The 27041-nt window shown below is 40.1% G+C and overlaps 8 protein-coding genes, 1 non-coding gene and 1 pseudogene across 16 annotated transcripts in view; 2 read left to right on the top strand and 8 right to left on the bottom strand.

The window, feature by feature from the left end:
• LOC111462516 overlaps positions 1-1227 on the bottom strand; it is a 7119-nt pseudogene extending 5892 nt beyond the window's left edge.
• A 1122-nt stretch (positions 1228-2349) lies between these two features.
• LOC111462631 (ethylene-responsive transcription factor ESR2-like) lies at positions 2350-3369 on the bottom strand. The gene has a single exon (XM_023106291.1). The coding sequence runs from the start codon at positions 3367-3369 to the stop codon at positions 2350-2352; it is 1020 nt and encodes a 339-aa protein (XP_022962059.1).
• A 1739-nt stretch (positions 3370-5108) lies between these two features.
• Positions 5109-7473, bottom strand: LOC111462753 (protein DOWNY MILDEW RESISTANCE 6-like). The gene is made up of 2 exons (XM_023106477.1): positions 6356-7473; positions 5109-5730 (listed from the first exon to the last, which is right to left on the bottom strand). Exons 1-2 carry the CDS (start codon positions 7142-7144, stop codon positions 5470-5472), a joined length of 1050 nt encoding a protein of 349 aa, XP_022962245.1. The 5' UTR covers positions 7145-7473; the 3' UTR covers positions 5109-5469.
• A 445-nt stretch (positions 7474-7918) lies between these two features.
• Positions 7919-9852, bottom strand: LOC111462427. Of its 6 annotated transcripts, none has more exons than XR_002713738.1 (5): positions 9729-9852; positions 9429-9656; positions 8694-9336; positions 8426-8493; positions 7919-8352 (listed from the first exon to the last, which is right to left on the bottom strand). XR_002713738.1 is itself a non-coding variant. In XM_023105984.1 (3 exons), exons 1-3 carry the CDS (start codon positions 9844-9846, stop codon positions 8921-8923), a joined length of 762 nt encoding a protein of 253 aa, XP_022961752.1. In that variant the 5' UTR covers positions 9847-9852; the 3' UTR covers positions 7919-8920. The 6 variants fall into 6 exon arrangements, 1 of the variants encoding a protein (XP_022961752.1); XR_002713739.1 differs by having other exon boundaries at positions 7919-8343; XR_002713736.1 differs by having other exon boundaries at positions 8426-9336.
• An 897-nt stretch (positions 9853-10749) lies between these two features.
• On the top strand, positions 10750-10823 carry TRNAN-GUU. The gene has a single exon. It is a non-coding gene; the product is annotated as a tRNA-Asn (tRNA).
• A 40-nt stretch (positions 10824-10863) lies between these two features.
• Positions 10864-13154, top strand: LOC111462676 (ARM REPEAT PROTEIN INTERACTING WITH ABF2). 3 transcript variants are annotated; one of them, XM_023106364.1, is made up of 2 exons: positions 10864-11433; positions 11467-13154. In XM_023106364.1, the coding sequence occupies exons 1-2, from the start codon at positions 11122-11124 to the stop codon at positions 12952-12954; spliced, it is 1800 nt and encodes a 599-aa protein (XP_022962132.1). In that variant the 5' UTR covers positions 10864-11121; the 3' UTR covers positions 12955-13154. The 3 variants fall into 3 exon arrangements, with proteins under 3 accessions (XP_022962132.1, XP_022962133.1, XP_022962131.1); XM_023106365.1 differs by having other exon boundaries at positions 10864-11436; positions 11470-13154; XM_023106363.1 differs by having other exon boundaries at positions 10864-13154.
• Positions 13155-13553: 399 nt separating this feature from the next.
• LOC111462677 (F-box protein At1g70590) lies at positions 13554-16342 on the bottom strand. Its single transcript, XM_023106366.1, has 5 exons — positions 15543-16342; positions 15060-15193; positions 14525-14707; positions 14098-14281; positions 13554-13579 (listed from the first exon to the last, which is right to left on the bottom strand). Exons 1-4 carry the CDS (start codon positions 16147-16149, stop codon positions 14114-14116), a joined length of 1092 nt encoding a protein of 363 aa, XP_022962134.1. The 5' UTR covers positions 16150-16342; the 3' UTR covers positions 13554-13579; positions 14098-14113.
• Positions 16343-16709: 367 nt separating this feature from the next.
• Positions 16710-21571, bottom strand: LOC111462665 (glutamate--glyoxylate aminotransferase 2-like). Its single transcript, XM_023106346.1, has 14 exons — positions 20744-21571; positions 20279-20444; positions 20123-20188; positions 19876-19993; positions 19438-19519; positions 19217-19304; positions 18982-19140; positions 18099-18272; positions 17879-18010; positions 17677-17742; positions 17504-17568; positions 17321-17412; positions 17077-17233; positions 16710-16966 (listed from the first exon to the last, which is right to left on the bottom strand). Exons 2-14 carry the CDS (start codon positions 20393-20395, stop codon positions 16861-16863), a joined length of 1422 nt encoding a protein of 473 aa, XP_022962114.1. The 5' UTR covers positions 20396-20444; positions 20744-21571; the 3' UTR covers positions 16710-16860.
• A 46-nt stretch (positions 21572-21617) lies between these two features.
• Positions 21618-24252, bottom strand: LOC111462667 (lipase-like). The gene is made up of 8 exons (XM_023106347.1): positions 23831-24252; positions 23649-23743; positions 23464-23567; positions 23255-23355; positions 23070-23173; positions 22396-22833; positions 22156-22287; positions 21618-21922 (listed from the first exon to the last, which is right to left on the bottom strand). Exons 1-8 carry the CDS (start codon positions 24080-24082, stop codon positions 21763-21765), a joined length of 1386 nt encoding a protein of 461 aa, XP_022962115.1. The 5' UTR covers positions 24083-24252; the 3' UTR covers positions 21618-21762.
• Positions 24253-25988: 1736 nt separating this feature from the next.
• Positions 25989-27041, bottom strand: part of LOC111462488 — a 2697-nt gene continuing 1644 nt past the window's right edge. Inside the window, exons 5-7 of the mRNA XM_023106075.1 lie at positions 26851-26904; positions 26610-26756; positions 25989-26521 (exon numbers count right to left, since the gene is read on the bottom strand). Coding sequence (XP_022961843.1) covers positions 26144-26521; positions 26610-26756; positions 26851-26904 — 579 coding nt within the window. The 3' untranslated portion in view covers positions 25989-26143. The remainder of the gene's footprint in view (positions 26522-26609; positions 26757-26850; positions 26905-27041) is intronic.

The following is a 27041-nucleotide window of genomic DNA, read 5'->3' as shown; positions in this document are numbered from 1 at the left end:
CCCCCCCCCCCCCCATGAATCTTAACACATCCACCATACATCACAATTTAGAGTTCTCTAACTTTACCGTCATCTTTACCCATAATAATCAAGTACACTAGATAACAGTTAGTACCTTGCACTCTATTCTTTTCCGTTCATCTTCCTGTTCAACTCTATGGTCTTTGGTTGTTGCTTCAGCTACTCCACCAATACAAAGAACAGCTCTACAATCTCCCAAATTGGAAAGAATTACTTCTTCTCCTTGGTATCAGAGCTGTGACACAGCAGACACCACTGCCTAAACCCTAGAAAATTATGGAAATTTTTATAAAACAGTAGTTCAAGATGGACAAGAAATTGCATTTTAGGGAGAAAATGTAGCTCCATATGGCATTACCAGATCCAAGAACCCTTGGTCCGTTTTCAAGACAGCGGCTTTAATTGCGTCTTCCTTCTCTGCAGATCCCATGCAATTGGCCACCACTTGCAACATTTGCAACAAATTCCGCTGCCTTCCTGCCTCCATGGTCATCATAAACGCCAAAAAAGGCCTACGCTAAAAGACGGTTCATCACAGAAGTAAATTAAGCTGCTAGAATTCTAAAAGAAATGAAAGCTCAATTACATCGATTAAGTGGCCTCTCGAGCGAGGAATGATCTTGCGAGTATCATCCATAAATCTCTTCTTGCCCTTGACGGAGAAAACCCCCACGTGATCTGGAAAATCTGAAAACAGAAATTGAATCAAAATATAAAGAGAGACAAGTACTAGTGCACATGGATCGAGAGTACGATAAATCTAAAAAAAAAAAAGAAAAAAAGGAGATCATGACGAATTAGCAATTTATTCGCACACAATAGACAGAAACACATATTACATCTTGTGTTTCTAAACAGATTGATATCATATCGCAACGAAAAAGGACCAAATACTTTTGAAAAGAAGCATCGACGGAAACTCGATAGACGCACAACTTTGAGTTTTCGCAATTAATCTGAAGAGCGATAATGAGATGCAAGCAGCAGAGGCGGGAAGGCATAATAAGGAGAAAGAAGTTAAAAAAAACGGCCTTAATATAAAGTTCAGGGGAGTAAACAGAGTACTTCAAGTTCACCAGTCCCGCCGGAAGGAACGGAATCGGATCGGGGAGTGGCGGCTCCAAGTTCGTCGGCTTGAATCTTCCGCAAGACGGTATGGATCTCAATCTTTGGCGGGTCTTTCCTTTTAATATTGAATTACAAATTTTGAAAGCTTATGTTTATTAATGATAAGTTTACTTAATTAACGTGAGATAAAGTAGAAGAAATTAACATTTTGGTTTAAAGCGTGATTGACCTTCTGTCCCGATATTAGAACCGATGTCCGTCCTTTCAGTGTAGAGTATTTAAGATTAGAAGTGCTAGAAATCACGACCATTTTCAATGGTATGAAACTTGATCGATACTGCATTTGTGGAGTAAAACTTCAGGTTTGTTTGGATTGGATGGTTTGGAATTTAGATGCAAAAGATCCGTCGTATTACACTAGAAATACGACTCCTTTTTGGTATTTGAAACTTTGGTGTATTGATCTTATTTATGTTAATTAGGGTCGGCATAACATGGAATATAAAAAAAGAGACAAGAATTGATATTGTATTTTTTTATTTTTTTATTTTTTTATTTTTTACTTTTGATTGATGAATAAATTTTACTTTTTTGTTGGTACAAAAGTATGGATACATTATTTTGACATTAAAGTGTAGCTTGGGTTCGTAGTTTGTACTAAAAAAAAAAGAAACATTAATTTGATATTAATGGGGGAAATAATGCAGCATTATTTAGATTTAGAGAAGAATTTATAGATTTAAAATAAAGTAAATTGAAATAGAATAATTATTGTAGGTGTGAATGTTGAAGAGAGTGAAAGGTTAAAAAGCAATAATGGAAGATGAAAAATGTGTGGTGGAGGTTATTATAGAATGGAATACTTGAGAGTAAAAAAAATTGAGTATTAAATGAACTCTTCCTTCCATATAATTTCTCCTTTACTCTCTTTCTCAACCTTTTAATCATCCCATCAATGCGACCCCTTCCCACCAGTAACTCTCCATATATATATATATATATGATATGCCATTCATGCACGCCATGCAAAGTATTGAACGTCCTGATCTAGGGTGAGATAGATGTGTATTCCTATTAAACTAATTAAATACAAGAGGTGGAGGAAACTATTTTTTATATTTTTATTTTTATAGTGATCAAAATATTTGAAAGGAGTTTGGATTGAAAGGAGTTTGGATTGAAAGGAGTTTGGATTGAAAGGAGTTTGGAGTAGTGATCATAACACAAAACTGTAAATAGAGGAGAGGTGGTGTGATGAGCTCAAGCGTTTTCCAGTTTAGCTGCAAATGCGTTTAAAACCTCCGGGCATTGGAAGATATCATCCAGCATCACATTCTCAGGATTCCCAAATACACGCTCACCGCCTTCATTGAACTCCGCCTGGATGCTACAATCTGGGTAATCCAATAAATCCAAGTCAATAGTGAAGCTAGGTGAGTGTTGGTTGTTCAATTCATCCGCAACCGGGTCGGATTGCTCATCGGAGTTGGAGTTGGAATAATCGGATTTGGGGAAGAATCCGTGAATTATCTCTTCCAGCAACCCCGAATCGGGGGAGTCCTTTGGGAGAAACTGGGAGGAGTAGTAGTTTTGTTGTTGTACGGAATGATCGGGAGGAGGAGGAGGGGGAGGAGGAGAGGCTGCTATTTTGGTCGCCGCGGTATTATTAATCAATGAAGGGGGCTTTGGATTACTAGCATTGGCAGAAGGGAAGTTGAGGAAATCACGAAGAAGAAGCATGTCGAGAGTGGGAGAAGCGGTGTTAATCCTCTGCGCTCCGGACCACAGGAAGTCGGCCCCACGGCTGGGAGTGGAAAACATGGGCCAGTTGGATGCGTTCACACGGGGGAGACCCGGGTGAGATTGTTTTGGGAAATTGAAGCGAGGGATTACATACTCATCCGACAATGAGTGAGGGGGTGGGGAGGAAGGGTATACGAAATTGGTGCGAGCCTTCAGGCCACGCATGGACCGTGCGGCGCAGTCGTACGCACGTGCAGCCTCCTCCGCAGTGTCGAACGTCCCAAGCCATCTTCTTTCTTTGGACTGAGGGTCTCGAATCTCCGCAGCGTAACGCCCCCACGGCCTGCGCCGAACTCCACGGTACCTCATTGTGGCAGTAGTGGAGTTATGATCTCGAAGGGTTCGCTTGAGACCGGTGGCGCTGGTGGGAGCGGCGGTGGTAGTGGTGGCGTTGGACTTCATTTGGTAGTCGAGGAAGGGATTGTTGGTATTAGTATTATTCGTATTGTTGTTGACACGCCTGAAGGAGTCTTCCATTTTGAAGAGAGAAGAAGATTCAACGGGGAGAGGGCGTGTTGTGTTTGAGCAGTGGGATTGGTATTGATGTCACTGCGGCTGCAGCCGGGTGCGTGTATTTATAGTACAAGAAGAGGAGCGAGGTCAAGGTGTGGGGTCCCCATCATTTCCTCTCATATACTTTGTCACAGTTGCAAATTATTTTTGTATTTTAATTCAATAATGCACTCGTTTCTTCATCCAAACAAACCATAATACAATTATTGGAAGTATAGAGGTTGGCGGTATTAATATCTCTTTACATGTAAATGGGTAGTAGTAAAGTTTTTTATTTATTATTATTTGTTATTTGTATGTGTATTTTATGCATGATGGGTAGATATGAATTAAATGCCTCTACGTACCATCGTATATGTGTATAACTGGGGCATTTTATAATATATGTAATTAATATGCCTTCCCAATATATTAAATTAGAGGTTTCTGCATATGAATTTTTTTTTTAAAAAAGTTCATATATCTAATGGTTGCATGAGTTTTAAAATATATGTATGGATGATGGCCTGAGTACCACTTTTTAGATGTCATTAATGATCATTAATGAAAAATCAATAGGTACGCCAAAAGTGATTAGTGAAGTTACAGCCTTTAATCTAATTTGGCCACCTTGGCTACCTTTTTAATGGAATACTAGTACGTACAAGTATTAATTATTAATGTGCACAAAAGTTTTTTACAAAATAATTATTTCTAGACACAATAATGCAAAGTTCTTTTTCTATAATGAATACTCTTTATTTTAGTCTATATACATCAACTTGATTTTAGTTTAATGGGTATATTTTTAAATACCTAAATTTAGTTACTACAGTTGAGTAAAGTGCTCCCTTTAAATATGTTTTGAAGTAATCAAGATTTTCATAGAGTTGGAGTTTAATCATGTATGAAAAATTGTATTTATAATTAGATTTGAAGTGTATTTTAAAGGCAACATTATAAATTTATTATCAATTACAAATATTTATGAATGGTTATGAATTTTAATATTAAGAAAAAAGAGGGAGAAAGAAAGATATATAGATATCCGCGTGAAATCATGGGACTTGTTGGTTTTTATTTATTATTAATTGGGTGACATTTATTTGTCATTCCTTTTCAATACAAAATAATGTTTCAAATTAAATAATATTGTCTGAAGTAAATAAGAATTATTGAATGTCCGTGAGTGAATATTACATGTTTTTAGTTACTACAGTCCAATCCTTGTAATAAATTAATAATTCCATCACAAACCAAACTATATTCCTTACACTTGTATTATATAATAATGTTTTTACTTATATATATATATAATATATACACATGCCTTTAAATGCCTTTCTGCGTCCACTTTAATTATGCAATCCCCTGTATCAATTTTTTTTTTCTGAATTCCCCCTTTAATAATGCCTCATTTAATTCTCACAAATGCTTTTTTTTATTTTATAATTTATTTCTTTATAAAATATTATTTTATTTAAAAACAATAAAAACATTACACTTCCCTTCCACAAGGGGAACGTACAAAGATATTTAGGGCATTGTAAATGGTAGTAAACAGTATTGGACGTGGCATTCTACCATTGGCCCATCCCCATGCATGCTCTCCTCCATTTTATTTTATTTAATGCACATTTATAATTTTTATAAGTCCCAATTTATATATCTCTGCACCACCCTTTAATTTTTATTTCTTATTAACTATTTATATTTAATAAAATGTGGAATATAATTGGGCGCCTCACTTTTTAACCCCCACCCTCCTATCGGCCTCACATTCATTTTCCTTTTCTCTGCCCCCACTTCTGGTTCCCAACTAACTGTGCGTAATTAATTAAATAAATATACAGTTTTACGGATCCAAAATGTAAGCTGAAGTGGGATGAGTCATCCAACGACGTGGCATCGCTGTTGGCATTTTGGAAAAAAAAAACACACGTGCCAAATAACCAACCCCTTATCTGATGTGGCATCGTATTTACTACACCAAAGCGAGAGAAATGGTGTTTTGGTCCAGAACAGCATTGGTTGTTGTACAGAATTGGGGCGAGGGCCCATTTGGTTAAAGAAAGGAGCAAGCATTTAGGTGTTGAGAGAGTTGGTGAGCTGGAAAGTCTCCTTGACTCTTCTTATTGTTCCTTCTTGTGCGCGGAATTGGTGCATGAATTGTTTGTAAGTGAAGGTTTTGTAGAGGGGCGGGTGGTGTTCGTCCGTCAGCTCCTCAATGGGCTTGATCACCGTCTCGTCGTTGGGTGCATAGAACATTACTAGCGATAATCTTCTCCTCGCGCTGTTGGTTACAGCCCTGTGGATCACGCTTTTATACCTTCCATTGCTCAATACCTTCAAAATCCATTCTCATATTTTTTAAAATCCAAACTAAGGAATGTAGGACGAATTTACGCTATTATATTTTTTCAATTCAATATTTTGTAGCCAAATTAACAACTAAATTTGGGAAGAAACACAAATTCAACTCCATGGTATTGTGAAGGTATGATATTGTGAGCCTCCACACTGATATGATATTCTCCACTTTCAACAAAAGCTCTTATGGCTTTGCTTTGCACTTCCCAAAAAGCTATATTCCAATGGAGATATATATTTTTTTTATTATAAATCATGATCCTTCCCTAAAAAAAAACTTAGTCATGTCAATAGAATTCTCAAGAACTAGGTATTGTGAGCCTCGAAGGCATAGTCAAAAAATGACTAAAACTTCAAAAGAAAAAGGAGTCGATTAAGGGGAAACATACTTTATTCGAGGGGAGGCGTTGGATGAAAGTTCTACGTCGGTTAATTCAGGGAATGATCATGGGTTTATAATTAAATAATATTATCTTGACTAATATGAAGTCTTTTGGAAAGCTCAAATTAAAGGCACCAGAGTTTATGTTCAAAGTGGATAATATCGTCTTATTCATCTCACAGGTGTTACTTGTGAAGCAAGAAAAAGAAAAACACAAACCTGAATTTGATCGGCCACATTAACGACCAATGAATTTGGACGAGGAAGGAGAGAGACCCATTGCTGATCCTTCATGATCTGAAGGCCAGCGGCGTCCTGGGTCTGCAACAGCACAGCAATGGCCACAATATCAGTATGAGTGCCGAGGCCCATGGTGAGCTCTGGTTGTGGGCAGGGGGGATAGTAATTAGCCTGCGAGTACAGCTCCGGCTTCTCCCCTATGCTCCTCTTGAGAGCCCCCTCGTCAAGCCCCAGCCCCAACGACATCAGCCCCAAAACCCTTTCCATTAGCCTTCCCATTTCCCTGGCGTACTCCCCGTACACTTCCCTGTATTGAGGTGGGTTTTGGGGTACGTCACTTAGAAATTCCTGCCCCACCGGATCCCACGGAAGCGTGAAGGTTTCGCTCCACAGATTGATCTTCCGCCCCTCCACGTCCTTGGCGTAGTAATTGAAGATTTTAACTTTCTTAGTGTGATCCGTGGTCACGTATTGGTTTCTTTGCTGGGGAGGGAGGTGGAAGAATTGGATGGTGGTGTCCAAGACGGCGTCGCATAAGCGTTGCGGGATCCCGTGGTTGGTGACTTGGAAGAAGCCGAAGCTTTGGCAGGCTTCCGATACTTGGTGGACGAGAAGGGATTGGTCGTGAAGATTCAAGTCAATGGTGGGTAGGGAGATGGTGTGGGATACGTGTTGGAGATCAGGTCTCATGTGGTCGGGGAGAACATAGGAGGAAGAAGAAGAGAGGGAAGGAGGAAGAGAGTCGAAGGCCATTTTGAATGTTGCCATGATGTACTTGTTGTGTTGTCAAGCTAAGCTATGCTGCCGGTTGGGAGTTTTTGGTGTTTGGAATTTGGAAATTTATAGAAGACCACCCAAAACGATTGCTAGAACACCTCCATCTCCATATTACACTTCCTCACCCATCACACTCTCTTTCTTCCTCTTCGTGTTATCATTACATCTTTACGATTACGATCGTAGTAATTTTAGTTCATTCATATATCTCTCATTTGTTTAGGAGTTATATGCGCACCCACCAGCTTCTGCTTTAGTTTATCTCTAAATCACGTCTTACTCGGATATTACAAATGGCATCCAAGATGTACCTCTCCCCAAACCAACGATGTTACTATATGATTGTGATATATTGATTAAAAAATAAAAATAAAACATCTAATTGCATTTTCATCCTCTATTAATAAAATGAATAAAATGAAAGTGGGGCGGTGTAATTTGACTTGGAGATATTGAAGCATTCATACATAACAAAAGGGTTTGACTTTGTGGGCACATGAAGAGAGAGGATGAGGGCTTTCTGTACCCAAATAATAATTTTGAATGTTATTATTTAGGAATCAAATATAAAAAAGTTGTGATTAATGATTCAATGATTGTACAATCCAAAAGTCGTCCACAACTTAACCAAATTATTAAAGTCTAAGTCTTTGGTATAAGCTAAATTAATGAAGGTTCTATTCATATTCCATCATCAATAAATAAATAAGTGATTAATTAAACCAATTTGGATAGCCTACGTCCTATATTTTGTTGGTATTGCAATTTTATTATGATCCCAAGAGTGAATATAAAATAAGTGTATTGTTTAGTTGGATTGGGGTGGGATAATGGACTTGGATTTAGGGTGTACCAATAAATTAGGCCCATGCCCACAATTCAACATCCCCTTATTGTGTCTCGTTAGAATGATGTATTATGTTTTGAAGAGAGTGGAGGAAAAAGATATTTATAATCCAAATACATTCTGCTTTATACTTTCCCTTTATTGTTTTAATTACTTTTGCACGTCTCTTTCCAACAGGAATCTCCATTTCTGTGGAACCAAACCCAACCTCTTCCATCTCTTTCAAATCTCATCCTTTATTGTTTCCTCAATATTTGCCTTCTTTGTTTATGGAGATTCTTACTAAATTCACCTGCATCCCTCCTCCGCCATTCTAAGGAGATTCCCCAGCCGCAGCAATTCACTAAGGAAACTAATTAAATTACAGTTTCAATGATCAGAGAGAGAATTCAATTAAGAAAGAATTTGGAGTGGCGGAAACTTACTCATTTGTGCCCGCAGCTTTAATCTCCGAGGCCAACCGCGAGAAAGAATCTCACTCGTGCCCAAATTCCTGGACAAAAAAATCACCCAAAAAGATTATTGGATGACAGAAAGAAGAGCAGGGGAATACACACTTGTTTGTTCATCAGTTACATAAAACAGATAGCATGCAAGAAAAAGTAGGAGGGGGCAAACGACGGCGGGGGAATTGGGTAAGCCAAATTTATCGCAAGGCAAGGATTGAAGAAGAACAAACTCAACTCAACTCACCACAGTATTAAGTTGGGGATCCGTAACGAAATTGGACCGAAAATTCATTAATCGCAATGCAACCAAATTAGCACAGCAGAGACAATTACATTGTATCAGCCTCTGAATTTTAATTTCCTTTAAGTGGATCATATATATATATATATATATATATATATGCATATATAATTCAATTGATTTGATTTCTGTTTGGCTATCCGGTTCCCTCCCTGCTGGAAGAGTTAGGGTTATTCCCAGCAGCGACCATTGTGGACGAACATGCGGCTAGAGCTTCCCTGAATATTATATACACTGCAAGGAACCGCAGATGCAGATCTCTCCAAGTAGGAAGCATGTGGCGGCGACATCCGACGAAAGCAACGGTGAGCCGCCGACATCGAGGACAAGGAGGAGGAGGAGGAGGAGAAGGAGGGCATTGAAGAAGGAGGCGAGATTCTCTTGGCATATTTAGGAGGGAAAAGGAATGCTCTGATCTTCAACGACGAGGAAGAGGAAGCCGCCCGATCGTATTCCTCGATGAGATTGGCGAGATCTTCATCGGAGGTGATGGAGACTAGAGCATCCAGATCTTCCTTAGGCAATTGGCAACGAAAGCTCACAGAAATTGATGTTCCGCAGAGCTCCCCGAACTTCAACAGAAGATCTGTCGTGTAAGATTCAGAAACTCCGAAGTTAAAAACCATAATCAAATCAATCGGAAAGTGGAAGAGAGAGAGAGGGAGAAAAGACGGTTACCAGAGAAGGAAATGGAGCGGTTGAAAGCAAGAAGGCGGGTTTCGCCGCCGTGATAACGGAGTTCGCCGTCGGGATAACGAGGGAGAATCTTGCCGCCGTAGCTGCAGAGGAACTTGATGGTGGGAGTAGGTTTGGAAGTGAGTGCGGTGCGGTGGAGGGGAGGTCTGCCCATGTGTCGTCGTATGCCTTGTTCTTGCTCTTGTTCAACCGGAACGGAACACCCTTTACCTGTATTTATACACTTTCGATTATTTTCTCAAATTAAGAAAAAAAAAGGAAAAAGGAAAACCCGGTTCAAACCGAAGTGGTGAGAGAAGAGAAGACACGGTGGATGGAGAGCAGCCACGTAAAGGAAAGGAAGGATGAGACAGCATGAATTGTGACCCACACATTTTATTTCCTCCCTCATCCATGCCATATTTAATCAATATTTTATTTAATTTTATTTATTACAAAAAAGGAAAAAAGGAAAAAAGAAAAAAGAAAAAAGAAAAAAGAAAAAGAAAGAAGGCGGAAGGGTTATGGCACGTGGGGTCGTATTCACATACAAGCCTTGTTTATTTATTAATCTGATTTAGCCGGGGTGGATATCGGAATGAGTGAGGAGGGCGGGGCCGGAGGTGTCCAACTGGGCGGACCGTAGTTGTAAGACGCGGAGGGATATGATTGGGGAATGGGGATGAATGTCCCAATCTATCAATTAATAGCATTTATTAAAGAGCGTTGATATTTTTTTAGCAGATTTTTCTCAGGTTTTGAAGGCAGCGTAGTGCATAGGTAGGCAATGTGATGGGTGGTCGGCATGTGCAACACTTCAAAGGCTGGAGCTTCTAACCCCAAACAAAAAAGAGGAAGAAGAAGAAGAAGACGACGACGATGGATGGGACGTTGTTTTCCAATGGCGATGGAAAGAAGAAGGGTGGAGCCTTGTTCTTATCCAGAATCGCTTTTACCCCATTCATTTCGATGCCCAACTTGGAGGAACATGCAACTTCAATTCAAACATTACGTATCATCTCTTTCAATTCATTGCTTTTTGTTTATTCAACATTATCCCTTTTCCTCTATTTCTTTTTCTCCACACCCAGATATTCCCAATCATATCTACTATAGCTTATCACATTCACAACAATCATTTTTCACTTTTCACTCTTAACCCACCACGGATGAAGATACTCTTGATGAGTGGTGTGGGTGCTTCAGAACTTGGGGGAAAGTGTGGTTGCCTGAAAGAAGGCCAGGTTGGAACTCCACGAAAGCTTTTAGAATTCGTATGTAATCACAAATAAATAAATTACTTGATCTTCATCATGCACGAACAGCTGGAATAGCTCAGTTGGTTAGAGCGTGTGGCTGTTAACCACAAGGTCGGAGGTTCAAGCCCTCCTTCTAGCGATTTCTATTATGTTTTTATTTAAGAGTTTTGGTAGCCAAGAAGGAATTTTGAAGAAGGGGAATGAACGATCATGATGGAACACAGACCAAAATTCCAGACTGTACTTTTCATTTTCTTTTATTATATTTCCTGATTCTGACCCATACCCAAAAGCAAAATTGGAAAACCCACCTTCTCTCTTTCACTCCCACTCCAACTCCGCTCACTTAACTCGGAACGAATCGGTATTTATTTTTCCAGCGTTCAGGAGAATTGACGTTGTCGGACCACAAATATAGAGTACCCTAACTACCTCAAATGGATTCCGGGGACAAGCGGATTGAAGAGGAACTGTCCCACCCGATTGTGCTGTCGGAGCGTGTTCGCTCGGCCGTCGACGAAGCCGAGTCCTTCAAAAATGAGTGTGCGGAAGTGGGCAAGCAAGTTGATCGCCTTGCCCAAATGCTCAGAACCTCGGTTCGATTCGCTACAGCAACTCCCACCCTCTACGAGCGTCCCATCCGGCGGGTGGTTGCCGAGGTTTCCAAGAATCTGGAGCGTGCCCTAACCCTTGTACGCAAATGCAAGCGTCAGAGTGCTCTTCGCCGCGTAATGACCATCACTAGCGTTGCTGATTTTCGAAAACTGTTCAACCTTCTAGACGCTTCCGTTGGGGATATGAAATGGCTTCTCACTATATTCGAATGCAACGGAGGCGGTATCGTGCTTTCGCTTCCCCCAATTGTAAGCAATGACCCGATTATTGCTTGGGTTTGGTCCTCTATTGCCTCGATTCAGATGGGTCAATTGCACGATCGTATTGAAGGGACCAACGAACTCACTTCGCTTGCCGCTGATAATGAGAGAAACAAAAACATTATTGTTGAGGAAGGCGGAATTCCTCCTCTGCTCAAGCTTTTGAAGGAAGGACCCTCGCCGGAGGCTCAAATTGTGGCCATCAAGGCACTTTATACGCTTGCAAATGATCCGAATAGAGTGAGAACTATTGTTCAAGAACATGGAATCCCGATTATAGTGCAGACTCTTGCAAACTCGCCGATGGTGGTGCAGACACAAGCGGCGGGTTTGGTGGCGAGAATGGCGATGCATGACCCCCTGGCCCAAGAAGATTTTGCACGGGAGAACGTGATACGACCCCTCGTCACTCTGTTGTCGTTCGAGACTTTTATGGATGAAGTGGGTAGACAAAGCATTCATTCCATTGTTCAGATCAACAGGAACCTAGAGAAGAAGACACTAGTGGATAAAACAGTGGAATACAACCCGAATGCGAGTTCGCAGTGGAAGTCAAATTCTTTGTGTTATATGGAAGGGGGCAGCCGGGGAGGAAGTTGCCGGAAAGAGAGGGAAAATGAGAGACCTGAAATAAAGCTTAAGCTGAAAATAAGTTGTGGTGAGGCGCTGTGGATGCTTGCGAAAGGGAGCGTGTCGAATAGCAGGAGAATTTGCGAGACAAAAGGATTGCTTTGCATGGCAAAGATGGTGGAGAAGGAAGAGGGGGAGTTGCAGCTGAATTGTTTGATGTGTATAATGGAGATAACAGCTGCGGCAGAGTCCAATGCGGACCTGAGGCGTGCAGCGTTCAAGACAAATTCTCCTGCCGCCAAGGCTGTGGTGGATCAGATGTTGAGGGTGATCAATGATTTGGACAACCCAACTCTGCAAGTTCCTGCCATAAGATCCATAGGATCGTTGGCTAGGACATTTCCCGCGAGAGCAACACGAGTCATTGGTCCTTTGGTGGTGAAGCTTGAGAGTAGGCATGTAAATGTGGCTGCAGAGGCTGCCATTTCGCTGGGGAAGTTTGTTTGTCCGGAGAATTTCCTTTGCATGGAGCATTCGAGGACAGTAATAGAGTTGAACGGGGTGCCTCTCGTACTGAAGATACTTGGGGAGAACGAGAAGACACACATGTGTGGACTGATTCTGTTGTGTTATCTTGCACTTCATGCGGGCAGCAGCGAGGTTGTGGATCAGGCCCGGGTTTTGACAGCGCTGGAGGGGGCGGATCGCACCATGATTGCCCTGCACCCAGAATTGAAAGACTTGGTGGGGAAGGCAATTAGTCACCTCAATCTGTATCACGCAGGAATGGGAGTCCATTCTAAGGGGCACTTGGGGTTGCCCTAAAGCTTCTCCTTTCCTAAATCCAACCGTTTGGTTTACTTTGATGATGGCGGCATGGTATTATGTGTATATCCTCTAAACAAAATGTTCCACAGAGTTGTGTAGAAAATAAAGCTTATACCTTGTTAGCTTCCAATGTTGTTGACATGAATAGAATGGTTCAAAAGATTACGGAGTGGAATTGCAGTTTTTCCTCTGCCTTCTCGTTCCGCCTTTAATTGGTTTTTCATTATTCATCCAATCAAAATCCATTTCCTTTGGGTTGGTAGTCGTCTCCAGTAATCTTTTTTTATGTCTATATATCCTCTAAACAAAATTCTATTCTGTAGTTGATGGATTGTATGAATATGAACTATGAAAATCTGGGCAACAAACGGGATATTAAGTAAAACACAAGACTTCATTAGTTTTCAAAGCATGTTTTCCTACGATGAACAGCTTACAGTCACCATCCAATGAACATCTTTACCCAAACATGTCCTCCGCTCTTTTTATACACATAACACTCACTACAAGGCTTCAAATCTTCATCTTGTACTGCCTGTTGGTTAGAATCAAATGTCGTTTCTCAAGCTACAGACCTTAACAGAGCTGCCTTTTTTGGTTTTAGAAACACAAGAATTAAATCCTGGCAAAAAAAATCCCCAATAAAATGATAATCACTTGATAACATGATTTATTTCGAAGATATGGCGCGTAATCTCAGAGGATCAGGAATGGAAATACAAATCGATCATCAGAATTACACTAATACATATGAACGAATCATATCCAGCACAACCTGAACCAGTGAATTCACTTTGCAAATGAGGGAGTGATACGTGATTAATTGAAAAATGGGAAGGAGCTTCAAAAGACAACACTCATGTAAGAATCCTCTAAAGAAAGTAAGAAAAGAAAAAAGAAGTATGATTCATTATGAATGCCTTTGAAGAAAAAGATACAGAGAAACCATCTAATAAGTGGAATTAGTATTGCGGCAACTTTTATAGTGACTGACTTATAGTATTTTAGGATACAATGTTTGCAGCAAAAAACGTTCAGACTACTTTTTGTACTAAAGTTCCTTGATTTGTCGTATACATGGAAATGTCCCGTAGAGAGAACAAAAAAGAAGTAAAAGAAAAGATCCAGACGTGCACTAACCATTGTGAAAAGGGGATCAATGAGAAGAAGGCAATGCACGCCAGTTATCAGCAACAGACATGACTCGATCTCGGGAACTTTGCGAAAGTTGTTGGAGAATTACATTCTTGACATGAGCAGCAGCTCTTTCACCAGAGCGGGTTGCAAGTTCCAAGTAGACTACAGCTTTCATCATGTCCCTTTCCTGCGCAAGTACTTAAAAATCAGTACCTACATGAATTTTCAAATTCCAAGTTTTCTTTCACACTCTTTTGATGGAGAATTTGTCAACCTAAACAATCAGGCCCCTTTTCTTTTTTCCTGTTTTCACAGTTAAGTTTCCCATTACTACAACGCTCAAATCATTCCGGGGGAGTGGTCAACACATCTAGTGCCAAAGCAACAAACATCATTGTAAACGGAAAGATGATATTTATTTGAAACGTACAGAAAAGAGATGGAGTCCATGCTCAAATTGAGCTTTACTATGGCCACGATCAGCAGCCCGCTTCATCCACTTTTTAGCCTGCTGATGGTTGTGTACCAAGCCTTCCCCGCAAGAATAGCACAGAGAAAGATTGTACATAGCACGCACATATCCACCTTCGGCGGCCTTCAAAAACCACCTAGCCTTTTTCACGAAAAGGAGAAAAATGAGGAAGGGAAGGAAAAGAGACTGAAAAATCTAACTTTCACTGCAAACTGCTGCAACAATGAATGACTAGTCTTCATCAAATGGTTCATTGGGAGGAAAAATAAGAGCAATAGGTTCATAATCTGGTGAAACTAAGGTGCTTAAATATGCAAAATAATATATAAATAGGAAGTATGTTCATAAAAGTTGGATAGATCGGAAGAATACACAGCAAGATGGGCCTAATCGAGTATCACCAAAAGGATAAACGGGCAACTAATTCAAACATTATACCGAAACATAAATCTGTCTCATAAGCAAAAGGGATAGGAAGGGGGAAATAACATACAGCTTCCTGTACATTTCGATCCACGCCATGACCCTGATGGAGACACAAAGCGAGTTGGTATTGAGCTCGAATGTTGCCAACCATGGCCGATTGTCGCAGCCATCTTACAGCTTCAGTGGGATTTGGTGGTTTTGCTGCACAATTCATAGAAAGAATAATGAAAAGGTTGAAAACGATGAATTTGTTCTACAGAGGCAGTACCACTCATCCAGTTATCTACCAAAACAGTAATACATAATTCACAGATCGTGTCAAAACAAACACAAGGAGAAATCTGCATAACTAGCAAGTTCAGTAGTCGAAGGCCTGCAGCAAGCAACTAATGAAAAAAAAATTTCCGATTAAAAATACAGCAAAAGATCGATGCGTTGAAGCAATTCAAATCGTTGAGCATCCAGTGATTAAGTCTAACTAATAAGATTCTGCTTGTCAATCGAGTAAAAACATAAGAAGGGGAATGAAATGGAATAAGATTGAGTATACCGTGCAAAAACGAGATTCCTAGATTGCACTTGCCAGCAGGATCGCCTAGGTCAGCAGCCTTTTGGTACAAGGCAATAGCCTCGCCTTTGTTGCCCATCTCCCAATAGAGAAGTCCAGCATCAACCATAGCAAGGGTGGACCCACGCGCCGCAGCCTTGAGAAAGGAATTAAGAGCCTTGTCAGAATTGGGTCGAACCCCAGCTCGACCATGCTTGAAGCGCTTTCCCCATCGCAGAAATAGCATAGCCTCCCTCAAAGGCCTGAGCGCCTCGAACCAAGGCTTGCATACAAACGACGCAGCTCGCAGATTCGGGAGGTTGAAAGAGGCGGCGATTTTGATCAAAACGTCGTAAGGCAAGGCAGAGAAATCCTGGCCCCCAAAAGAGGAGGGTGGCAGGAAGAAAGGCGTTTGAGAGGAGGAAGAGGTAGAGGGTGAGGCATGGAGTCTGTCGGGGAACTTACTGGAAATGGAGATGGAATTGGCGTGGCGAGAGAAGTGATCAACATCATCCTCGGCCTCAACCGCAGCCTTGCCCTTGACATTGGAGAGAGAAAAGGAAGAGAAAGGAGAGGCATCGGAGCGATCTGGCCAAGTTCTTTGCTTCATAGTTTTGAGGAGGACAAGGCATCTACCACTACTCCATAATCAAATAATCAGAGACAGAGAAGAAGAAGGAGAGGGGTTTGGTGGCGCAGAGGCAATAAATACGCCAAGTTTCCTCCGCCCCCTCCCCCGCCCCGGAGATCACTGCTTCTCGCTTCTCGCTCGTGTGCCTTGACCATTTCTTCTTTTTCATTTATTATCTCCGACCCCACAACATTCCTTCCAACCAAAATAATCATCCTTTTTTCTTTCAAAGATATATGCTGATTATTAAGTAATTTTCCTTTAATTATTTTACTTATCTACCCCTTCTACCATTTTTATTTATTTATTATTATTTTATAAATATGAATTGACTACATACCGCATAACCACCACTAAATTTTTAGAGAAACAATAAATATTTAATTTTTTTTTTATTCTACATTTATTTGAAGTCAAGCTTTATTTACGTTACGCTGTTTTAGTTTCATATTTTTACCCTTAAAAATGACCATATTCCATATTATTATTATTATTATTTACTTTAGTCAATTGAATTCTACAACTCCTAGAGATTGTTTAAAATTGCAATTCGTGGATGTCAAGGGTAGACAACGTTAAGAAGGCCTGGAGTTCATGAAGAACACTGAACACAGCTTATGATGAAGGTCCTATATTTAGTCTCTCCCATACACACCAAAAGAAAGAAAAAGAAAGAAAAAGAAAGATCCACTAAGCGTATTGTTCCATGAACTCATCGTTGAACTTTTTAAAGCTAGCCATGATCGCCGGCATCTCCTCCTCCGGCGGCAAGATGGTTGTTCGCAAATGGAAGACCCTGCAGAACCCATAAACACAAAAGGAGTGTTAACATCTTCTACTATTCTTCTCAAAGCAACCCACTCCCACTAATTTAGCGTTGTTATGGAAGGGAAGACGAGAGAGTACCCTTGTTTCTGTCCAAATCCTGAGCCCGGGACTGTCGAAATTCCAGTAGCTTCCAGAAGCTTGAGACAGTAGAAGACATCAGCTACTTTTCCTGCTGTTTTTGCTGCCTCTATTGCTTTCGGAGGCAGCTGGATTTGAGGGAACGAATACATGGCTCCTACAATACCCCAATTTTCTCCCTTTTATATTTCTTTCTTCAATCACTGTTCTTCTTATTATAACAACACACCACCCATATTCTTACCTTCAGTGAAGTTGCAGACTACATTCTTGCAGCTGTTAAAACCATCTGTCATTATCCTCGCCCTTCTCCTCAGTGACTCCAGGATCCCTTTGCTACATTCATTCTCATGGTTCATATTTCATTATTACTACCATTTTGATATCATCAGAAATAGATAAACGTTCAAATACCATATAGGCGTACCTTTCACGATGATATTGCTCATAGGATATGTCTCCAGGTTTGGGTGGATTGACCATGAGCCCCATCTACATTGTACGAAATAAGTCATTTTTGTAAAAACATGATACATGAATTCAGGCTTCGACACGTCCGTCTCTGAAATCTAATGACTAGTACTAACAAACAAAACTTACAAACACTTGTGCAGGAACATTTGGACTGAGTGATATTGACGCAACCTTGTAGATCTCATCCACTGTCTGCAGGCAGCATTAAAAGTACATGTACACAGAATTTGGATGGTGAGTGTGACAGAAGCAAAGATGGGAGGAGGACTCTGGTCTGGTGATTACATGACCACAAAGAGAGTTCAAGAACCAAATCCTAGTACCAAACCTGAGGAGGAATGTTCGTCATTTCAAAGTATCCACCACGTTGTCCGCACTCGCCCAAATATCCCTTTGACACAGTGTGGAACGATACGAGCTGAAGTTCCTTGCTGATGGGAGGCCCCATATCCATCATTACCTTCCATATGGTAAATAAGGCTACTTAATACAAATATACAGGTAGAGAGGAACATGTTTACGATGTTCTAGTGGCACTGTCACCAAACCTTTTTAGAACTAATGAAGGGTCGTTCATCCTGATAGATGTTTTGCTGATAAACTTCATCGCCAAGTACAGCAAGATTTTCTTGAAAACAGAAGTTCAATATTTCTCTTAAATTTGCTTCACTAAGGCATTGACCAGTTGGGTTACCAGGGTTTATGATTACCATTGCTCTTACCTGGTCGTTTAACAGAATATAAGAGGGATTAGGTCGTGAACACAAACAATACATTTACATGGAATTATCTAACACACAAAATTATCCAAATATGCTGTAATGATTGGGATTGGGACGAAATATAATGATATATGTATCTAAAGTATAGATATGTAACAATCCAAGCCCATCCAAGTCCACCGTTCTGTTACGTATCGCTGTTAGCCTCGTGATTTTTAAAAGGCATCCGTTAGCTAGAGGTTTCTACACCCTTATAAGGAATGTTTTGTTCTCCTCTCCAATCGATGTGGGATTTCACAATCCACCCCTTTGGAAACCCAGCGTTCTCGCTGGCACACCGCTCGGTGTTTGGCTCTGATATCATTTGTAATAGCTCAAGCCCACCATAGCAGATATTGTCCGCTTTGGCCCTTTACGTATCGCCATCAGCCTCACGGTTTTAAAACATGTCTACTAAGGAGAAGTTTCCACACCCTTGTAAAGAATGTTTCTTTCTCCTCTCCAACCGATGTGGGATCTCACAACATCTGAGCAACAAGGAACTGATGAAGCACAGAAGTTGTCTTATCTTTTGAATTGTTGTGACTAAAATACCAGATACATGAGTGTGCATTGAAGTTTCACCAATCCCGTTTCAGATACAGGCATCATCACCCAACATTAAACACAATTCTTCGAGTATCAAAAAGCGTTAAAGAGCTATACTAACCGTGATTCCTTGAGAGCGAGCTTGTGCTACGGACTGACGAAGATCATTGACATCAAGACCCCAGTTTGAGCTCTCATCTAAATAATATGGAACCAAGGAACCACCATACAGAGCAATTGTTGCCGAATAAAGAGGGTATTGAGGGACTGGAACGAGAATCTGGCAACACGAAGAAATGTAAGGCAACATACCAATAAAAAAAAAAGAACTGAAAGGATAAAAGAAGATACATCACCCCATCGCCTTCACCATGGATTATAGTATTCAGTATCTGCATCACCCCTTTGCTGGCTCCATCTGTGAGATATATCAGTTCTGGATCACTGTCATTTAAGCATGCTGCAGTGAGCATTCTCTTAAGAACAAAGGTTGAAATTTATTGGCTCACCATCAAGTCAATATATCGGGTCAGGAAAAGTTTAGATCTTCTTATGTCTATAGCTAGCACTGTTATACCTCGGATAGCCATCACGCCTTTCTATGAACTCCGCCACCTCCTTTCTTACTCCTGGATTTCCTCGGGAATCACTGTAGGCACCTGAAAGAGTGGCCAAGAAATGAATTTTTTTGTCAAGGCTTGGTATGCGTGAGCTCTTCACTTTTGACACCTCAACTGAATAATTTTAAACTGAATGGTACCTTTAGATGGTGGTTAATGAGTAGAAATACAAGCAATGGTCAAGAAATTTAAGGAAACATACTAATTTGGTGGCAAGAACAGAGTAATAAACAAAGCCCGTGGTATCTATATTTATTGATAACACACACTAGGATAATATGGCCTTATGTAAAGAGAAATATTATATTATCAACAGAACATCAGAGCTGCAAAAAAGGGATTATGTAGAAATGGCTTCATGGAATGAATAAGTTCTTTCGTACGAAGTAACATACCTAAACCACCCTCAATCATTGAAAGATAATGTTTGGCCCTGGCAATTGCATCAGGAGGAAATAATTGTTCTACATTGGGATCATCTAGAAGAAATGGGGCTTGGCAAAGAGCAATTACCTGGGGAAGAACAATATATATTTTTAATTATTGAATTGGTATTATGCAACAAGGTATTGCTAAGCAACTCAAGTCATTTAATAGCAGTAAGTGTGAAAATCACCACAGAAGAAGGAAGTTGAAGTGAACCTGACGGGGAAAGGTCAAAGGCTTTTGGCCAAGAGCGTGAGGGTTCCCAACATTTGTGAAGATAATCTGGAAATTGTGAAAGCGAAAACAAAGATGATATGAATGAGAAGAAATTTTTGAAGAAAAATAAATGAAACAGATGAGAAGCATTCAAACCTTTTTCCCTTCTTTCTGAAGCTGGGAGGCTCGAAGATACAGTTCTCCTCTAACGGCATATTGCACCTTTTTCACATTCTCGTTTATGGACTCGTAATCTAATGCTTTTGGACCCATTTTTTCGGATAGTAAAACACACAGCTCCCTTTCGGTCTTCAAATAACACCTGATAAAACAACATTTCATGAACTTCCAGCACTCCTCAGTAACCATAGAACACAAAATAATTTTCTCCCAATAAGATTTCTCCCTCTTCGTTTACCCCCCTTAATTACTCCATCACTTTTCTTTATTTCATCATTACTTCCTTAGAAACCTCAGTCTCCACCCTCATAATTTGAACAATAATCCATAAGAGATTCACGAGCAACCAAAACAGAAAAAACCCCTCTGTTTAAAAACCCATTTCTTGCCATAATTTTTCTAAAGCAATGCAACAAATACATTAGCTTCCCTTCTAGGTACCTTTCTTCCAACTTTGGTCGCTTTTCTTGGACTCGGATTCCTTTGAGTATGGTTCTGAATCTCAGCTTCTTCTTCTCTGTATTTCTATCTCCCTCTCTCTTCTTCTCAATAGGAAAGAAAAGCTTCACAGGAGTAGTTATTTATTCATCTTTTTTTTCCCCACTACTCGAGCCACTCGTCACTCTGAGACATATCCTTGCTGTAAAATTTGGACACTAATCTCCTCCTTGTATTTTCTTTTCGCTTACCGACAAACGGAGGCCGGTCAGCGATCAGAAATGGCGGTTGTCGTTAGTGGGTGTTCATGCAATGCTCACAGTTGGAGATTGGAGCAATATATTGGGTATGGAAGGCGACGAAGAGTTTGATCGACCAAGTGGCGATATAAGATGCCATGTGCCTATCTAATCATGAACCACCCCTTCAACAATACCATCTACCCTCTTCAATTCTCTTCCCTTTCCTGAAAACTCAGAACAAACTTCTTCTAATCTCTGCCTCAGATACATATAATATCAACGACACCGCTCCAACAACCGTTTCCATTTCAACGCAACACCAGAAACTCACTCTCAATCTCCTGATGTCAGTCAAGTTCCACATTGTCCAAGTGGTGCAATCTCATGAGTTTACTCTCATTAAGGTCCACCCCATTTCATCTCTCCGCCTGATAAATTATGTTCTTACGTACTCATTGTCTATCATTTTATTTGGTTCATTCCCTGGTTTTCAGAAGTGCATTCGGGCAAGCAAATTTTTCATTGAATAGCTTTCCTAAATTTCAACTACACAAAACTGAAAACAAAATCGTTAATGGTTTAGCCTACTCTCTCAAGAAACGCCAGTTAGTAATACAATTGATGGACAGGGAAGAAAATTCAGAAAACAGAAGAGACTTTTTTATTTACATGAAAGGTGGAAAAGAATGAGGTAACAAAAGGTTGTATGGCATAGTAGATGCAATAACTTTTGTTCCAATTCCCTAGTAGTAGTGCTATTTTAAGCAACAATAACAGCGCCTATGGGTGAGGTTGGTTTGGCAAGGTTGGGGGGTTCTTCCTGAACACATGTTTTCTACAACGTTCAAAAATGGCATCATATATGAGATCAAATTGAACTCCTGCTCTCTCCCGATTCACTATGAACATTATGTGATCCCCTTCAATTACCTTGTAATACCTGCAATTTTAATCAAACCTTACATTAAGATTTCACCCGAGCCTTCAAGTATTGCATGCAAAAGCCAGAATATAAAAATAAGAGAACGCTTTGAAGGCACAACTATGCTTTAACTGGAAGTGGATGGCTGCATGATATTATGCTTATAAATTCTAAACGATAACAATTGCGTTTCAAGCATGGAAATTAGGATTTCGAACAGGGAAAAGGAATTTGAGGATGTTTCAACTAACCAGATACCAGGTTCGAGGGGTTTACAATCTGACTCGTCTACTACATGACGATTTGGATGCTCAACTGGAAAGCGTGGGTGAGTCATGGAAATGGTGTTGAGTGCACCATCATTGTCCTGCCAATCTTCATCTCTGCAAAAACATTACTGTTATGTTCTGCTAGCATGATGCATTACTGTTTTATTCATAAATCAAATCCAAAGTTGGAAGGAATTTCTTGCTACTTATTTCTTCACACACCTGTAGCCTTTGTAAGGGGGAGCGACATCAGAAGGATGGCGCCATTGACTCATCTGCAGAACTCTGATAAAGAACAAGGGATGGATTCTGAATATGCTTGATGGAACTGTGACCCCCAAAATCTTCCTAGTGCACTTGGTTACGTAGTTAAAATAGTATGTATCAGGAAAGGTCTGTAAGTCGCTGTTTTGACGGATGGAGCCCTGTATGGTAAGATCAGGGAGGATCCAATCTCCAGAGGCAAATGGCCCAGAATTTCCCTTGAGACAATCAAGAAGACCCCAAATACCCATTTTCTTCCGTGACATGTTGAAGTGATCAAACCCAAAGTTATAATATGCTTTCAACCAGGGTATATCAATCCAATCATATATTATGACGCCCAGGCGGCACAGCTGTAGCAGGCATACAGGCTTCATTGATCTCCCATCTTCTGGCCTGGAACAAGTTGAGAAGAAAGGGACTAACATGGTTAGACTTGACTGTGTAAGCATGTTGCAAATCTTGAGTAGGTAATATGTGATGTTTAAAACCTAAAACTAACCATTATCATTCAATTTCAAGCATGCAATTGGTTAGACTCAAGCATAATCATGTTGCAAGAATTGGCTCCCAAAAGTTGTGATTCAATGAAATCAACTAGAAGATATGTTTCGACCAATAAAGGAACTTACTGCATCCCATCCAAGTAGGTCCTGGTAGTCCCATTGAATACTCCTGACAAGGACGTGATGCTTATTACCCAGTTTTCCGTGGTGTTCTCATGCCCCTTGAATGCCTGAACCAATAAGAATATGTGAGCATCTCAATCTTTCAGACACGTCTTGTGGACAAAGATTAAACTCTATATTTCCCAAACCTTATCAGCGAGCATTTGCTGGAGTAGTCGGACGACCTGAGCTCCGGCAGAATGCCCCACAAAGTGAATAGGATGATCTTCATCCCATTCAGGATAGTGTCCTGCAAATACCAATTCCAATAAGAAGATCGGTTTAAAGAAAGGCCGCTATGCAGGGCAAACAGTTATTTGCAATTGGGGAGTATATGAAGTTGAAAAGGACGGGAAACCTAGTTCATAAACCCGGCCAAACTGAGAATGGCCATAGGCCTTGCTATGTTCTTCCCCATAATCGACTCGTCCGCCTTTCAGATAATAGAACAATTCCCGAGCCCTGAGAAATCAAAACCCGGACGTACGAATCAGAACACAAAAGCATGAAGGGAATTGAAGATTGAATTGATGAAGTATTCACCTATCATGAACGCTGGTTAAGGATCCTAGATCAGGCACAAGCACCCTATCGTCCTTCTTCTCCGCACCCGCAAAGTAGGACAAACCTCCCAATCTCTGCGGAAATGGAAGGGGGGGATAATGAGAGGTTAGGAGGGGCATAGCATGGGGGAGAAGAAACGAAAGGAAAGATGGGTTACTTACTCCTTGGCCGAAACCAAAAATTCCATGAACTAATACAATCGGAGGGAGGGTGTGGGGATTGGGTATGGTTGTGGTGGAAAAATCCTGTTTGTGCTCAACTTTGGGGGAAGGAGAGAGAAAGCGTCGGTTGAAGGTTAGAGACAGATCCCCAGCGACGGCTGAGCTAAAAATGTAAAACCCATACACCAAATGAACAAAAGAGCTAAGAAATAACTCGGTGAAATGCAAGGCATCAATCCAGAGACGAATCATACTGGCGAATTCAGCGAAAGAAAAGAAAACAGGAGAGCCTTCTTCAACCCTAGAAGCAAAAGGCGAGGGGCCGAAGGAAGGCTCTTCTGCTGCAACCGGGAGGCTTCGACTCTTCTCCTATATAACACAGAGAACCTAAACAACCATGGGGGAGGGGAGGAGGGAATAGGCGCCTTATATATGTATATATGTATATATATATATGTAATGTACAATCCTTTCTTTTTCTTTTTTTGCTCTAACAAAAAAGAAAAAGAAAATAGAAAAAGGGTTTCCCCCACAATATTCTCGCTTTTCTTTTATCCATTTCACATGCGGATTATTAACCAATCAGCTGTCCGTTTGGCCCAACAGGAGACCCCAAAAAGCTCAAATTTTTAGGCGAGGTTAAATGGAGCTCGTATTTCCGAGAGGGATTATTTCCTGACCCCTCTAAAATTGTCCACCCAAAGGAACTATATAAATATATTTGTGGGTTTGAATAATGGATCCTACCTGGAAGCTTCCTCACCCGACCAATCTTCCCAACTCTATTCTTATCCCTTCTATCCACTCCATGTTTTCCATCTTTCCGTTCCTTTTTATTTTTCTTTGGGCAATTAAAAAAAAAACGTGTAATTCAGAAAACGATTATTGTAAAAGAAATAAAATAAATGAAAAAGGAAGCATTAATGGTTGGTAGTTTAAAAATGAAATGAATGGGAGGATGGGAGGGTGGGTCCCACTTCTAGAACAATCAGGTATGATAATGTAAATAAATTGCAATTTTGTGATGGGGAAATGTGTAGCACAGAAGCCACGTGTGTAGTGGATGCCCAAAAATTAGATGCGTATAAGATCTTCACACATGAATGTTCTGGAACTCCTCACCATAGTTATTTTCAATTATTTTCCTAATTTCTTTTTATATTTTCTTTTAACCTAATTGTCTTCCAATCGTTCCGCGGCGTCCGCATATAATTATTTTCATCCCTCTATTTTATTTCTTGCGATTTTTAATCAATTTAAAATTTAATTATTCTTTTTATTCAAATTAGCACAAGATTATGATTCGTTTTTTCTAAAAAAAAAAAACAAAAACAAAAAAATGGAAGCTTTCAATCCACCCTTCAATTACATGGGCCTGTCAATAAAATATATTAAAGGGAAGGGTATTTGTGTCAAAAAAATATATATAAATGCAGCAGTATTGGTAAACAAGAAGGGCCAGCTGTCAACGTGCCTATAAATCGGCCCATATGGATCGGTTGGCCCATAACATTTAATTCTACAAAAATCAGTACATATTTTACTTAATAATTGAAAATATTATGTTTAGGTGTAGAGTGCACCCCACTTGCAAAGAAACTAATATTTCTCTTCAAGCTTTTTAATATATGCATGCATGCATTCAAAACTATATATTATACATTAATTTGTGTAACCTATTCCATATGATCATGCAGTCAATTGCACTCCCTTTCTTTTCTTCTTTCTTTTTTTCACATGAAGTTTAATTATGATATGTCTTGTAATATGGTGGAAGAATAATACAAGGCATGCACTTCTCTATTATGTTATCTTTGAGACAAAGATAGATCCCCAATTGATTGTGCACCAAGCATTCATCATTTTCTACTTCAATACATTACTCTATTTTTTTATACACATTATTACTATTATTATTATGATTCTTCTTTTGCGTACAAGATGTGGAGGCTATTATTATAAAGTATGATAGATATACTTGGTTGAATTGCATGCCATATATTTTTTTAATTATAATCCATCAATATCGCTATTTCTTTGCCCGCAATTTACAAATATAAAGTCCTAAGGAAGGCGGTGATATTAATATTCATCACCAATTACTAAATTTTGTAATAATAACCAAAAAGAAAAAAAAGGGAAATGGGGATACAAAAAATGGCGCCAAATTAGAGGACTATTTTCCAAAAACATTCAACACCCCTTTATCGGTAATCGGTATATCACCCCCACGAATAAATTTGAATAATTTAAGAGAGAAAATAGGAAAAAATAAAATAAAAAGTATATTTACCCTTTTGGCCCTGTGTAGTGTCAAGGGCATCGCCCGTTTCGACCAGGTCCACCGTAGTAAAAGTAGTTTCCCCAAACGGTGTTGATCCCACCTTGAATGTCGTAGCAGTTGGGATGGTCCGCCAAAACCACCAAGTTGGATAATGGAACCAAGCTGTTGTCCCAATCCACCACCTGCAGGTTCCGAAAGTAGGAGGCTTTTCCGAACCCCTCGCCGGCGAAATGCCCACTCCCCATCTCTGTAGTGGTGTGGAATCCCGACGGACTTGAATTCACCACCTCTCCCCCGAATTGCACCATTGTTGCATGGTCCTGTAAATGGGTGAAGAGGAAGGACGGCCAGTACCCCACCAAAACTCCCGACCCGAATTCCAGCCACCAATTTCCATGCTTCGGATCCTACACCCATTTGTTTATTTATTTATTTATTTATTTATTAAGAAGTCGGAAGAAAAAGTTGAGATAGAAGCGGATTCAAACGTTGCACCTTCCAGACCAACAAGCTGATGTCGAATTGACCGCCGTCAAACGAAGACGTGGGAGAAATTGCAGCCCCAATTGCAATTTTGTTGTTTGTCTGGACAAACCCCGAGCATAGCAAATTGTAACACCCGGTTGCTTGGTATGCATCCGACTGCCATAAAATTCATCTCAATATCAGCCCATATTTTGTTACGCAGGTAAGGGATGGAAGAAAGCAGAGAGCGTTTTGTTGATGGGTTACTCACGGTCCAGTAAGTAAAAAATCTTGGGTAATTGTCTCCATACAGTTCTGGACTAACCTGTGGATCCAAATTTCAAAAGCATTGGCATCCATCCTTTAAATGGAAAAAGCAAATAAAATGGTCTCTGTTGAAATTTACTTTAGTCAAATTCTTTGTCGGTCTACATCTTTTGCTTTTTTTTTTTTTTTTTTGGT

Source organism: Cucurbita moschata, unplaced genomic scaffold (assembly GCF_002738365.1).
Source record: "Cucurbita moschata cultivar Rifu unplaced genomic scaffold, Cmos_1.0 Cmo_Scf00027, whole genome shotgun sequence".
Lineage (NCBI taxonomy): Eukaryota > Viridiplantae > Streptophyta > Magnoliopsida > Cucurbitales > Cucurbitaceae > Cucurbita > Cucurbita moschata.
The sequence above is the reverse complement of the archived record's forward strand: the minus strand, read 5'-3'. Positions and strand labels throughout refer to the sequence as shown.